The 12,634-nt window shown below is 34.4% G+C and overlaps 2 protein-coding genes across 2 annotated transcripts in view; both read left to right on the top strand.

Annotated features, from left to right (window-relative positions):
- The first annotated feature begins 4,058 nt into the window (after nt 1-4,058).
- Nucleotides 4,059-12,634, top strand: part of trpm6 (transient receptor potential cation channel, subfamily M, member 6) — a 46,052-nt gene continuing 37,476 nt past the window's right edge. Inside the window, exons 1-6 of the mRNA XM_015367160.2 lie at nt 4,059-4,649; nt 5,331-7,060; nt 8,389-8,442; nt 8,934-9,079; nt 9,711-9,790; nt 10,816-10,854. Of these exons, the coding sequence (XP_015222646.2) occupies nt 9,074-9,079; nt 9,711-9,790; nt 10,816-10,854 (125 nt within the window). The 5' untranslated portion in view covers nt 4,059-4,649; nt 5,331-7,060; nt 8,389-8,442; nt 8,934-9,073. The remainder of the gene's footprint in view (nt 4,650-5,330; nt 7,061-8,388; nt 8,443-8,933; nt 9,080-9,710; nt 9,791-10,815; nt 10,855-12,634) is intronic.
- LOC107079885 (uncharacterized protein C9orf40 homolog) lies at nt 4,236-5,480 on the top strand. Its single transcript, XM_015367199.2, has 2 exons — nt 4,236-4,649; nt 5,331-5,480. The coding sequence occupies exons 1-2, from the start codon at nt 4,236-4,238 to the stop codon at nt 5,478-5,480; spliced, it is 564 nt and encodes a 187-aa protein (XP_015222685.2).

Genomic DNA, 12,634 nt, shown 5'->3' with positions numbered 1-12,634 from the left:
GTGGAAGGCACCCAGACACTGCCTAGGTCTGTCCCTCCAAATTGAGTAGCCAGGCCAGGAGGAAACTAGTTAGGGATGCCACCCTGAGGCCAAAGGCAACTTTGCAAGACTTAGAGTTCATTGGCAGAGATGGGACAAAATGTCTGTGGTTCAGCAATGTACTGTACCAGTCTTTCAACGAAACGTGAATGGAACTGAAAAAAAAAGTTCCACATTTGGTTTGCAACGTATCACTTAAGTGATACTGCAAACGTAGCAAAGGGGATTTGATTGCATTTAATGGGTATTACATTTGCTGCATACCCATCAAGGTGCATTACTTTGGGAAGCCTGTCAAGACTGATGACTGATGGAAATACCGAATCAGCAAAGTCCTAGCAAATTGTAGAGGAAAACCTTCAGACCTTAAACTGGGACTACGATTCTCCTTTCAGGACAAAGTATGTCACCTAAAACATTGGAGTGCCTTACAAATAAGTAAGAAATATTCATTGAAAAATTAGGAAGTAGATGTCTTTGAGTGGCCCATTCAAAGTTCTGATTTGAATCCTATTGAAAATCTGTGGAAGGACTTTTAAAACTGTTGTCCAGAAACAATCCACAAAAAACCTGTGAGAATTTCAGCAAATTTACCAAGAACAATGGGTAAAAATTCTTTAAGCTAGTGTTAAAAGGTGGTAGAGACTTACACAAAAATACTTGCTGCATTTAAAAAATGTGTCTACATTATTTTAGAATTTCAAATGAAAATGGGACACCACAAGAAGGATCTGAATACTTTTGCAAGGCTCTGTAAGTGCACCTAACTGTGTAGGACAACAATTATTTGGTTGAGAAAAGTTTAATGTTGATGTTACTGTAACAATGATTAGATGCATGGGTCTCAAATGGTAAATGTAATAATATGTGGAGTAAAATGACCATGAACAACATGCTGACTCCTTAAGCTGATGTTAATGGCCCCCTTATAGCATCACACCACTACTAACATTGGCATTCTTTCATAAAAACATTTGACCTTTTGAGATTCCCCGAAAGGAAAAAAAGAAGTCTTATTTGAAAAATAAGTTTGATGTTTTTTTTTTCTTGAAGCATTCATTTTACATTTTGCTGCCCTTTTCTCCTTAGGTGTTGTGAGGTGAATGCAATGACTTTATATCCATGGATCCACCAGTTCAGTAATAACAAGAAGTCCTCCGATCAGACTCGCGCAATTAAATTTCCTGATGTCAATCCACAGAGCCTGCCGCCTAATTCAGATTTTTCTATGGCAGCAGGAGATTTCCTGGAGGTTTACACAGAACCTAGTGAGTAAATCCATCTTAATCTGTAATCTTTTTTTTTTACATTTTCACATTTCCGTTCATTGAAGTAATTATAGGTTTTTTTAGTTTCAGCTTTTAGACAGCTGCATTGATAGACACATTTTGAATTATTTGATTTTCTTAGGTGACATCCAAACATATGTCTGACTATAAGTATATGTTATCAAATTTGATAAAAACATGAAAGGCACGCCTCTCAGCAGCTACGTCCCACAGCCTATCATAGTATTTATCCGCTAACTGTGGAAACTAGAGAAACGTATGACAACTCAGAAGAGTTGTTTCACCATAACAGGTTTATTATACACTCAGCTATCTCACACTTGCCCCTTCGATGAATTCTGCATGCACATTTTGAGTTATGTTTGAAATGCAAAAAGCTGCAGTCTGAATCATCCCAACTGGAATGTCTTATGAAGTATATTAAAATACTGTTGTACTTAAGTTGGACAATGATTCTGTCTTTGAGACATAAATTCTACAAAAGTCCAGTTTTGAATAACTGAATATTTTATTGTGCGACTTTACTTTTAGTATTTGGCGTGTATAGTTAATACTTTGGCACAGAAGTTTAGATGTTAACACCAGCACCTATAATTTATTGTTAGGATTGATTCACTAATATGATTATTTGTTTTAACTTGCAAGAGTTTTTAACATTGGTGCTCATGTTTTTTTTTCCAAAAAAGATACCTGGGATTGTGTAGCAACCTGTTTCTTTATAGATACAGCACATAACATAATTGATTACATTGAGACAATCTGGAATATACTCAAACCAGGTGGAGCATGGATTAATTTGGGTAAGTAGAACAAAATGTATTGAAAAGAGAAAACAAAATGTCAGCATTTGTTAAAACATTTATAACTTTTGTGTGTGGTCTACAGATGCCTGCAGAATTTTAATTTATTGCATTCAGCTTTAAATTCTGCAGTTTAAAGTTGTATTATGAAGTGCTTCTGAAGAATATAAGGAGTACATTTGATTTTGGATATTTCTAAAACTGATATATTGAAAATAGCAAGCCATTGCTTTATACACAGAGAAGCATGTAACTGAAAATGGCATTTTTTCACACTCTTGTATAATGTGTTTTTATATACATTAGGCCCACTGTTGTACCACTTCGAAAACATGGCAAATGAACTTTCAATTGAACTCAGCTATGAAGATGTTAAGTCTGTTATTTTAAAGTATGGATTCCAGTTTGAGGTAAGACCAAGCATGCACCATATTTGCACTGTAATAACTAATTATTGTGCTACTCAAAAGGATGTAGCATGTGTTGCATTTCTAAAATAACTGTAAAGTATATATTGTTGTAATCTGAAGGAACATCTGTAGTTTTCTACATTTGTGTATTGTCCTTACATCTTTTCTGAATACATACTGTGCCTACATCTAGTTGTTTAACATACAACAAATAAAAACAGCTCTTAAAGAGCTTGTCTCCTCAAACAGCTTTTGCTTGGCCTCTGTATGTACATATTATCGATTCCTCTACCTGTTGTAATATATAGCTATACTGTATATATGGGTGAATTTGATATTTAGATTTTTTTATGAACCTGTAAAGCGTTTGTCTAATATTACAAAAAAGAAGATATTCATAGGTGTGTTAAATTTATTTTCAATAGGTGGAGAGAGAATCAGTCCCAACCACATACACAGAGAACAGCCATTCCATGTTGAAATACCTCTATGACTGTGTGTTTTTTGTTGCACGAAAACCAGCTGAGCAGTTGGTCTCTAATGGGTTCCCTGCTGGAAATGGGAATGAAGTGGAGACAAATACACAAAAGGAACAAGCTGACAGGAAGTCATGACAGCAGTGAAAAGTCTTCCCAAAAGAAGAATTATTAACTTGGGATTTATTTTTCTCATCTTTGCAACTTAGCATTTACCATAAACATTTACAAAGATGTCTACAAAGGGTCAGCCTGAACTGATGAAGTGACCAGTTATTTTTGCTCTTATGTAAAGGTATAGAAATTTTGGTGCCTTTTTTATCTCCAATAAAAAACAGTACATTTTTTTCTCCTGTTCACTTACCAAATTGCATGTATTTTTAGAACGTAACTGTTTGTGCTATTGTGTATATTTATTTTGTAAAGTTCAAAGCAGTTATTTCATTTTAATTTGGCATGGGTCAGTCAGCCTGCTTGTTTTAAGCAGTTTCTTTGGGTTTAAGAATTAATTTTCAATAAAGAATTATATTTTTGAACAGTTTTTAAAATTTAAAATGGACTGCTTAATTCATTGTCCTTAAATTGTGTTTAGACATTTTTCCACAGAAGTTTGGAATGCAGAATGTCGATACAGTACTAGTTTGAATAGTTCTCTGCTTACAAAATTGAGAATTTAGAACCATGCAGATGTTTATGAATTATTCATACCACAGAACATTTTAAATTTCCAGTTCCCCAGAAATATTTTTCTTTACCATATTAGTTTGCCCTCCCAACTTGTGGGCTATTTGTCCTTATACTGCCCTATACTGTAAACCTTGTATTGTATTGTAAAGATTACCACACAATCCTGAAACGCATCCCTTTACGTGAAGAAAACAGTTCTAATTCAAAGCAATGTGAGAAACGTCTACGGATAGATTGTATGTCACATTTTGTAATGAAGACTGAAAAGTTTCAAAAACTCATTTTATTTTTTGTAAAACTACTAGGGCAGTAACACGTGTTTAAATGTGGGTGGAAAATAAGTTTTTGTGCTCGTCTCGGTCGTTAAGTCCACTAATTACAGAGGGCGCTATAGTTCGTAAAGCATAGCACACTAATGTGGTCTGCTCTTTGTTAAGGGGCGGTGTTCACTCTGTTAAGCTTTGGTGAGTTCCTGTTTAGTTGTTGAGTAATATATTTTTTTAATTTAAAGAGCTTATTATATAAGTTGCATTTATGACCAAGAGAAGGGCAGAAAATATTTTGCTGTACAACGGTCCTTTGAAGAGATGCATTCGTCCACTGTACAAGATTGGAGCACATGACCAAGGTATACCACGAGCAACCTGTGTTGATCCGCCGCTTCCACTAACCCACAACACCAAGAAAAGAGCGCTTATTGAGGGAGAATTTGAAAAGGCGAATTCACCGTGTAAAAGACGAATCGTAAATGAGCTACAGCGTGAACGACATACGACCTTCAAAGAAAAAGACGTTTCTGTGAGGCACATTTCTGGAAGTTTCCAACAGGATGATAAACCCGAGGCGCGCGGTGCGGTGGATATTGCCAACCGTAACAACGATGCACTGAAAAGAAATAACTGTGAGGGAGACAACAGCTTCGAAGACGGATGCTTCAAACTTGATAAGGTGATTTATATTTTTTTCTCAATTCGTGGTTGGGAAATATTCTGAGCTGTAACGTAAGTACTGACAACTAACGCAAGATGTCGTTGTTTTCGCGTGTCAAAGGCCGACGCAGCTACAGCAGGGTTGAAAGTGATAATTTTGAAAAATCTGATTACCACTTCTTTTCACATTGTGTGAATTGTAAGAGTAAAACCTCATCACTAGAAACTCATAGTTGTACATTTTAAAAGGGTAATATTTTAATGATCAGCGAGTTGTAAAAAGTTGATTAGTTTTATGATCATAGCTCACTCCAGAACAGTTGTTTTCACCCATTGATTGAAATCCTCCAGGAGACACTGATTAGCCCCCAACTAAATGTGATGATAATTGTCTTGTTCATATTGCACTGTATATATAGTAGTAATTTCCCATGTGCTTGCTTTTGCATTTTGGTGCATCTACTGAAACTTATGTCCTTGATTCCAGGGAGGCTATGGACTAAGCTGTTAATTTATTTATATGTACAGTACTATCACAGGGGGAGATGAACCTTAATTGTTACTTAAATTATATAATGAGAATATCTATATCTGGCAAATGAATTTGTAGATGTTAATAAACACTTAATAAAGTTATTCAGTAAGCAATGATTGCTTCATTGAAAACAAAAATTTGATATATTACCTTAATGTTTTACAGGTATCTCCAAAAGAAGAGGAACTTTGCCATTTCAACTCATTCCAGTACTGGAGAATTCCTCTTCCCGATCTTGATCTTTCAGAACTCCAGGATCCAGGTCTTGAGGAGCTCCCAGAACATTCTGCCACAGAGACTGACATGGAAACATGAGAGCATTTTTTTAGCCTGTTTATAGTCTTGAGTGAAAGGAAACATATGTTGTCTTTTTCCTATACTTATCCGTAACATTTTAAAGAAGAATGTTTAAAATGATGATGGATGTGATAAGTGTTAACACTGGAATTTTGTTCTACATAAATGCAGTTAGAATAAGAATTGAAATGTTGTTTCAGTATTCTTTTGTATTTTTTGTATTCTTATGTTAAATATTAAATGTTCAAATACATTAAAGGATAGGTCATTATTTTAATAAATTCACTTCTGCTTTCTAAACTTGTCTTACTTGTAAACTTACCCCTTTCAAAACTAATATTTAGGTTATGATGATTTGATAAATAAGGACAACGTCTTAACCTTTACCAATAAGTGGAAACTACATTGCAGTGCATTTATAAGATCACTTTGTTGGCTATATACTGTACAATTTCTTCTATTAGGAATTTGTCTTTTTAGCATACCTCAGCTTGCTCTCCATGAGACACACAGGCAGGGAGAGAGAAGCTTGGAGTCAGAGTGCAGAGTCAGCCATTTACACTGTGCCCCTGGAGCAGCTGTGGTTAAGGGCCTTGCTCAGGGGCCCAATGAAGTAGGATTCCTCTGTCGGCCACCGGATTTGAACCAGCAACCTTCCAGCCACAGGCGCCCACAGAGCAAACCCAAGCAAAGAAGGCACATCTTTATTTAAGGGGTTGTGGGAGTATGGACCAAGCCACTATATTGTGGAAGCAGATTCCATGGCAATTTTCAAGAAATAGCTGGATAAGATTTTTGCAACATATAGCTGCTTGCTAGCAAACAGGATAGACGGGCTATATGGCCAATTATCTACTCATTTTTAATTGTTCTTATGTTCTTACCCTCTCTGACTGATTTTTTTTCTCCCTTTGATTCCCATCTTCAATTTTTTTAGCTACTAATTGTTATCCCATTCTAATACTTGCCAAAGTACTTACAGTATGTGCTTCTATGGTTGCTTTGCCTGCAAATTTATTTTCTTAACAAACACCCTTATCAGTTGCACCTCTTGATTTAAGGTTGCATTGATTTCAAAGTAGTATAAAAGTATAAAAGAAGGTCCAGATGGTAAATTACATAAATCTGATTTAGATTCAGACACCACAAATGGGTTGTTTATACCCAAGTTCTGAAATAACTTGACTAAAACCTAAATATAGCTAAAATTAAGTTGCTTCAACAATTGTAATTTCAAGGTAAATCATACTATGCATTTGAAAACGTTTTATTTTCACATTGTCATTCATTGTCTTACTGTAGCAGTGAGATCAATTTAAATTTGTCCTTGTGGATAGATATGTTCTGGATACAGGTGTCCAGAATGAAATGAAGGTAAATTTCAATTTTAGATTTGAAACATGATGAATGACTTTTAAATGCACTCTTCTGACACAAGGTGACACCGGTAGGTAATTAGTCTTCATGAGCTTTGAACACCTTAGGCAAGAAAGTTAGTAAGAAGTTGTAGAAAAGCTCCTCCCATTAACTGCATTTCAAAGAAGTGAAACTGCTTGTGGTTCTCCAGTTTATTACAGGTTATTCTGCGAAATAGGATGGTAAGTTGAATACGTTTGCTATGAAGCTCTGACTTTTTCCTTATCTAAAGTTTTAGGAACTATCTGTTAATTTCTTGAAAATCGCTGTTGGAGTGAAGGGACCAACAAATCATTTCTGTTTTGCATTTAATAGATTACTGTATACAATATAGGATATGCATTGATTTTCTTTACAAACTGATTGTTGTATACATTCATTATAATTTGTGTATTCAAAACAAAGTGGTATTTTGATATGTACTGTAACTGCTTAGAATTTAGTCAAATGTGTTTAATAGCCCAAAACTATGCAAGCAAACTGCTTAAAATGTTTTTTAGAGAATGAAAGTAAATTACAAAGTTACGTAAACTTTAGTATCTAGAGTGGTTAGAGTTAAAATAATTTACAAAGTACCTTTCTGTTTTCTTTAAGAATAGGCTGTTGACATGAACAGTATTAAAAGCTGAAACTACTGTCATATGACAGGTGGTGTGCAATGATCTTTGACTTTATCAAAGTAGATTCATATAGTGTAGAATTATATATTGGTGTTGTTTATACTATCTATAGAATAAATACAATACTTACTAAAAAACATACATGCTTATTTCAGTATATTGTGCTGGGTTATTTACTAAAGGTCAGACATAAACGTGATAAATATTTTAATTTCATAGCAAGTTATCTACTAAGTAACTTAATGTTTTGGAAATACAAGCTTTAGTTGAGTGGAAGATGGTTTAGATATAAATAAACTACCAATAAACCAATTTTTTATAAAGAAGTGCTCTCAAAAAATGGTGAAAAGCTGAAATGCAGCAGTGAGTGTTTTACAGAAACCTGTTTTTTTTGTTTAAATGATGCAACATTTTCTAAATACATTTAAAAGGTGTATCATCATAAACAACAGCACATTCTTAAGTTAAAAACAGATATGCTAAAGTATCAGAGAGCAAAACTGAAAAAATGGTTGCATTTTGTAGCTGTAATTATGTTATTTGATCCTTCAGCTTTTATGAAGTGCCCTGCTATCATGTGAAGTCAACCTTTTTAAAGCCTATAAAAGATAAAAGAGTCACGATTGGATATGATGTACAGTACAGTGTAATAAATCATCTTACTACGCAATGCTCCATATACTGTACATTATTCTTGCCATGTGAATTACTGAATTACAAGGCTTCAGAATTGTCATTGCATGGAGATGCTATAAAATTAAATTATTATCTTTGAACTATTTATTTGGGTATTAAGCAGGTTTCTAACATGCTGTTTATTTGTGACAAGTTTTTGTTTTACATTCTTTAGTTCCTGGTAATCACTTTGTTTTATGTAATTGCTTCAACAGCTGAAAAAGATTTCTCACATATGCGTGCCACTTCATAAATTAGCAAGCAACAAGGTAAAATGTGCTTAAACTCATTATTTCAAGGATGATCTATTTTTCATTAAGTATATTCTTGAAGTGAATCACAATGTTTCACGATGTACCGGTAACATCAGATATTGAAAAGTACTGTAGATAGGGTATAAATTATAAATGCTATGTTCAAGAATATGTATTGTATATATTGTATATACTTAAATGTTTGATTTTTCATTATCTAGAAAGTGTTTGTTTTCCACCTAATACATATTTTGGAGTGTTTATCAAACTGAGGATATCTGGCTTTTTTTGCAGAGGCAATTGATCATTTTTTATTCCCATTTCAAGAAATGTAAATTTTGACAAAACTCTTGGTACACCTTTTTCTGTGTTAGTGGGTTTCCAGACAACAGGACTCTGTAAGTCTTGCCAATGTAATTACATTGACGCAGACAATCCAAGAGGATAGGCTTTTTTTCTGAAAAGGAAAACACTTTTTCAAGCATTTCCTTCTCCCTTTTTTACAGTACAGGCCTGATGACCCAGACTTCAGTCTGAATGTAGTCAAGCAGTGTGAGTGCTCTTCACAAGAATCTCTTTTAGATACATAAACGGATCTCTGACAAGTTTTTGGAGGGATAAATAAAGTATTACAGTGAATGTTCGAATGAAGGTAATGTATTTTATTTCTGAGAAGTTAACAGTGCATGTGCGTGATCAATTTTAGTGTTAAATAGTATTTAGAAATTAAATGTGAGATTCTAGGTTTACAGAATTACTGGTTAATCCTAAATAAACAGAATTACAGTATTTTATTAAAAACCTATTAAAAACTAATGCTCCAACAGGTAAAGTTATGTATTTTGTAATGCTGAAATAAACATAAATTCAAGGAAATGATTTGGGAAGCTTGTGAAATAGTTTACAGGAAATGATAACGGAGAAGCATTGTAATATTTTGGTGTGTCAAAGCACAGGAAATGCTGCTAGTTCTGGTGAAATATAATCTTATAAGCAAAATTAATTTTTTGAAGTTTTACAATAAAGTTTTGTGTAAATTTCATATTGCTGTTATTGAATCCAAATGTAATTTTAAGGTCCAAGATCCTTCACTTGGTTTCACTTTGGTTTCACATGGAAAAGTTAAACATGCTTTTCACCACAACCAACTAACACATACATGGAGTGAATTTTTTAGTGTAAATTGAATGTTATTTTTATCCTTTAATAAAAGTGAATTATCCTTTCTCAATGGAAATGGATACCCTTTTTAGAAAATGTTAACTATCACATAATATTTTTAGTCCAGAAAAACATGGATCGAAGAAACTTTCTGCAAAAGAGAATGCATGATGTTTATACCAATCTCAAGAGGGCCACACAGGTAATATTTTAATACTTAAAATTGTTTTGCTATGAGGTTTATGTTTGCAATTAGCAACTCTAAGGACACCTTTTTTTCTTGTGATGCAGGTTTCCTTTTCTGAAATCAAAACTGATATAGAAAACTTTTCTTAAAGTACAAAATAACATTTAACCTATCAATGTACAAGTATTCCAATACGTAGGCTAGTAAGCACATTTCCTGAGGAGATTCTCAGAAGGCTTTATCAGAAGTTCAACAGATACTTATCACAGTTTAATTTTCATTTTATCAAAAAGATAACACATCAAAAGCATGATGTGTTTCCCAATATTTTGAGGTGATAAAAATGATCAACAGAGAGACAGATTACAAATGCAATAATGGAAATATATATTTTTTAATCATGAAAAACATTTTGAGAAAACATACTCAGCAGATAGATATGTATTCACCTTAAGAAATAGTTTTCACTATTCATTATGACAAGCACCTAATTACATTTCTCTATGAACCCAATATTTCATTACAAAATTTCGCTTAAATTGATTCAGGCTTTCTAGTGATTTAATATTTGGCGTGAAATAAAAAGTGTAAGCTATATATCTGTACATATAATTTGTTAATTTAGACGTACTGTATGTGTAAAGAATTTGTATATACTTACTGTATCTTCAGAAAAGTGTCCTGTCAGGATATTTCTTCTTTTTACACTGCAGAGTTAAGCAACAGACAGTTAATTATGTACAATTGTTGACTGAAACTGGGACCCAAACAATGATTTAAACAGTGCCTTTACTGACATGTCCATTCAGAAGCCCAGTTGCTAAAAGTGCTGAGAATTGTATTAAATTGATCTTTCGCCCATGAACTTGAGTAATGTCCAATATTAAAATGCTTAGTAATGTAACCTAGATCCATGTTACTTCAGAAATAAAAAAAAGTTTTCATGAAGCAACAATTATATTAATATGCTAGGTACATTTCTAGGTAAATCTGGAAATGTATTTTCTAGCTGCCTCTGTTTACCATCTTGTGTATTACAGATGTATTCCAGGATGTCAAGTGTGTCAGAACTTAATAAGGTAAGATGATGCTAAGCTGGTTCAGATAGGAAAAAATAAGAATAACTTGTTACGTTTGACTAGTGCTTTTTATCCCAAATGCACTAAAAGTGCTTCACATACTGTATACCGGGGGACCAACTTCATCCATATCTGAAGCTATAAAGGTGTTGCGTGGAAGCCATTATGCACTAACAGCCTTACTGTACAGTAGATCAGGTAGAGAAATGAGAAATTACTTCATTAATCATATTAATGGGAAAAACTAGGGAGACCAGAGTGTGAAACTCCAAGATGGAATTCTTCCAGGACACTAGGGTTAACACCTCTTCTGTTTTGAACTGTGCTATGATATCTTTAATATCCACAAGTATTAGCAATCCCAGTGTCCTCTGTCATATTAGTCCTTAGGCTTGAAAATTCTCCTTCAGATGGAAGAGTGCCAACTACTGCTCTAGCAACACTACAGAAACATGAAAAGTTTTTATACATATCACCTACTGTATGTCAGTACTGACCATACACAGCCACACTTAGCTTCTCAAATTTTACAAAATTTTGGATAGCGGCAGTAACTCTACTATCATAAGATGCAAGTGCATGCCATATGTGGTGCATTCAAAGGATATTATATATAAAAATATATGCATATTACATAGTCAAATCAGGGTTTTGATTAAGATGCATGCACCATATTTTGTTTCAGGAACAATGAAGAGTTTTAGGGATAATAAAAACCTACTATTGTACTTACACAAGCTACACAGTTCGTACTGCTTTTTCTCTTAGTTGTTTGCCTCCAGCTTGGCCGAGTCCGTTGAAAGATTCCTCTTGTGTCCTACACTAAATGAGAATTCCTCATTTAGCTGTGTTTTTATATAGTATATGACGAGGAAAGAAATACCAACCTGCTCTGTTAGCTCTCTTGAGCTCTGCCTCCTCTGTCGTACAGTATAGGAAGATCTACTGCTGTCCCTTCTTCCAAACAACAAACTCTTTTTTTCTATGCCAGAAATTCCTTGTTTTACACAGTCACCCGACTAATCCTTATCTCTTAGCTGGTAGGGTGGTGGCAATTGATAGTTTAACTCCATCAGATTCTGGAGAATGTAGTAAGGGCAAGATCTGCCACATTGCCAATGACTACCACTATGTTTTGTATCCCAGCCGACGTCTGACTGACCAATAGCCATCCCAAGGCAAATCATCCCCACCATATAGAAGCAGAAAACAGGGCAGTGTGATGGAGACAAACTAAGAGCTTATCAGTCTCCCTTCTGAGTTGCACACCAGGCATATCTCCTGGTCCAGTCCTTCATGTGCACTCTTTTCCTAGACAGTGACTTCCCCTGATTTTTATGAATTATGAATTATCTTCATATTTTTTTCACTTGTATTGGTACTGTTTGCCAGGGTGTGCTGTAGCAAACACCGCTTAGCCTACCGCCTACATTCTCCACCATACTGTATGTGACACCATGCAGGGTGGCAGAGTGCTGGGTTTCCCCTTGAGAAAGTGGAACAAAAATTGGTGCAAAACAAGTGCTTTTTATTTACAGCTTTGAGTAAGAATGAAAACTAAATGGAAACAAAAATCTATCTCTGTCTCAGTTCTATACTGACATCTCCTATATTCCTAACTTAACCCAGTGGGGCTACGGTGCACCTTGCTGACTAAGAAACAACAAGATTTAAATAATCAAAACTGTAAAATTATGTTCCACATGAAAAAGCCTTGTCTACTTCTCTTAGTTGCTTGCCTAATTTGAGCTTTGCCTACCATGTCATACACTAAAGGATC

The sequence above is a fragment of the Lepisosteus oculatus genome, chromosome 3, assembly GCF_040954835.1.
Source record: "Lepisosteus oculatus isolate fLepOcu1 chromosome 3, fLepOcu1.hap2, whole genome shotgun sequence".
NCBI lineage: Eukaryota > Metazoa > Chordata > Actinopteri > Semionotiformes > Lepisosteidae > Lepisosteus > Lepisosteus oculatus.
The sequence above is the reverse complement of the archived record's forward strand: the minus strand, read 5'-3'. Positions and strand labels throughout refer to the sequence as shown.

What these genes read in the sequence shown, in the direction of transcription:
- LOC107079885 (XM_015367199.2), top strand. Translation starts at nt 4,236, where the DNA reads ATGACCAAGAGAAGGGCAGAAAATATTTTGCTGTACAACGGTCCTTTG. An exon ending in GATGCTTCAAACTTGATAAG is followed by an intron (nt 4,650 to 5,330) that starts GTGATTTATATT and finishes AATGTTTTACAG; the next exon opens with GTATCTCCAAAAGAAGAGGA.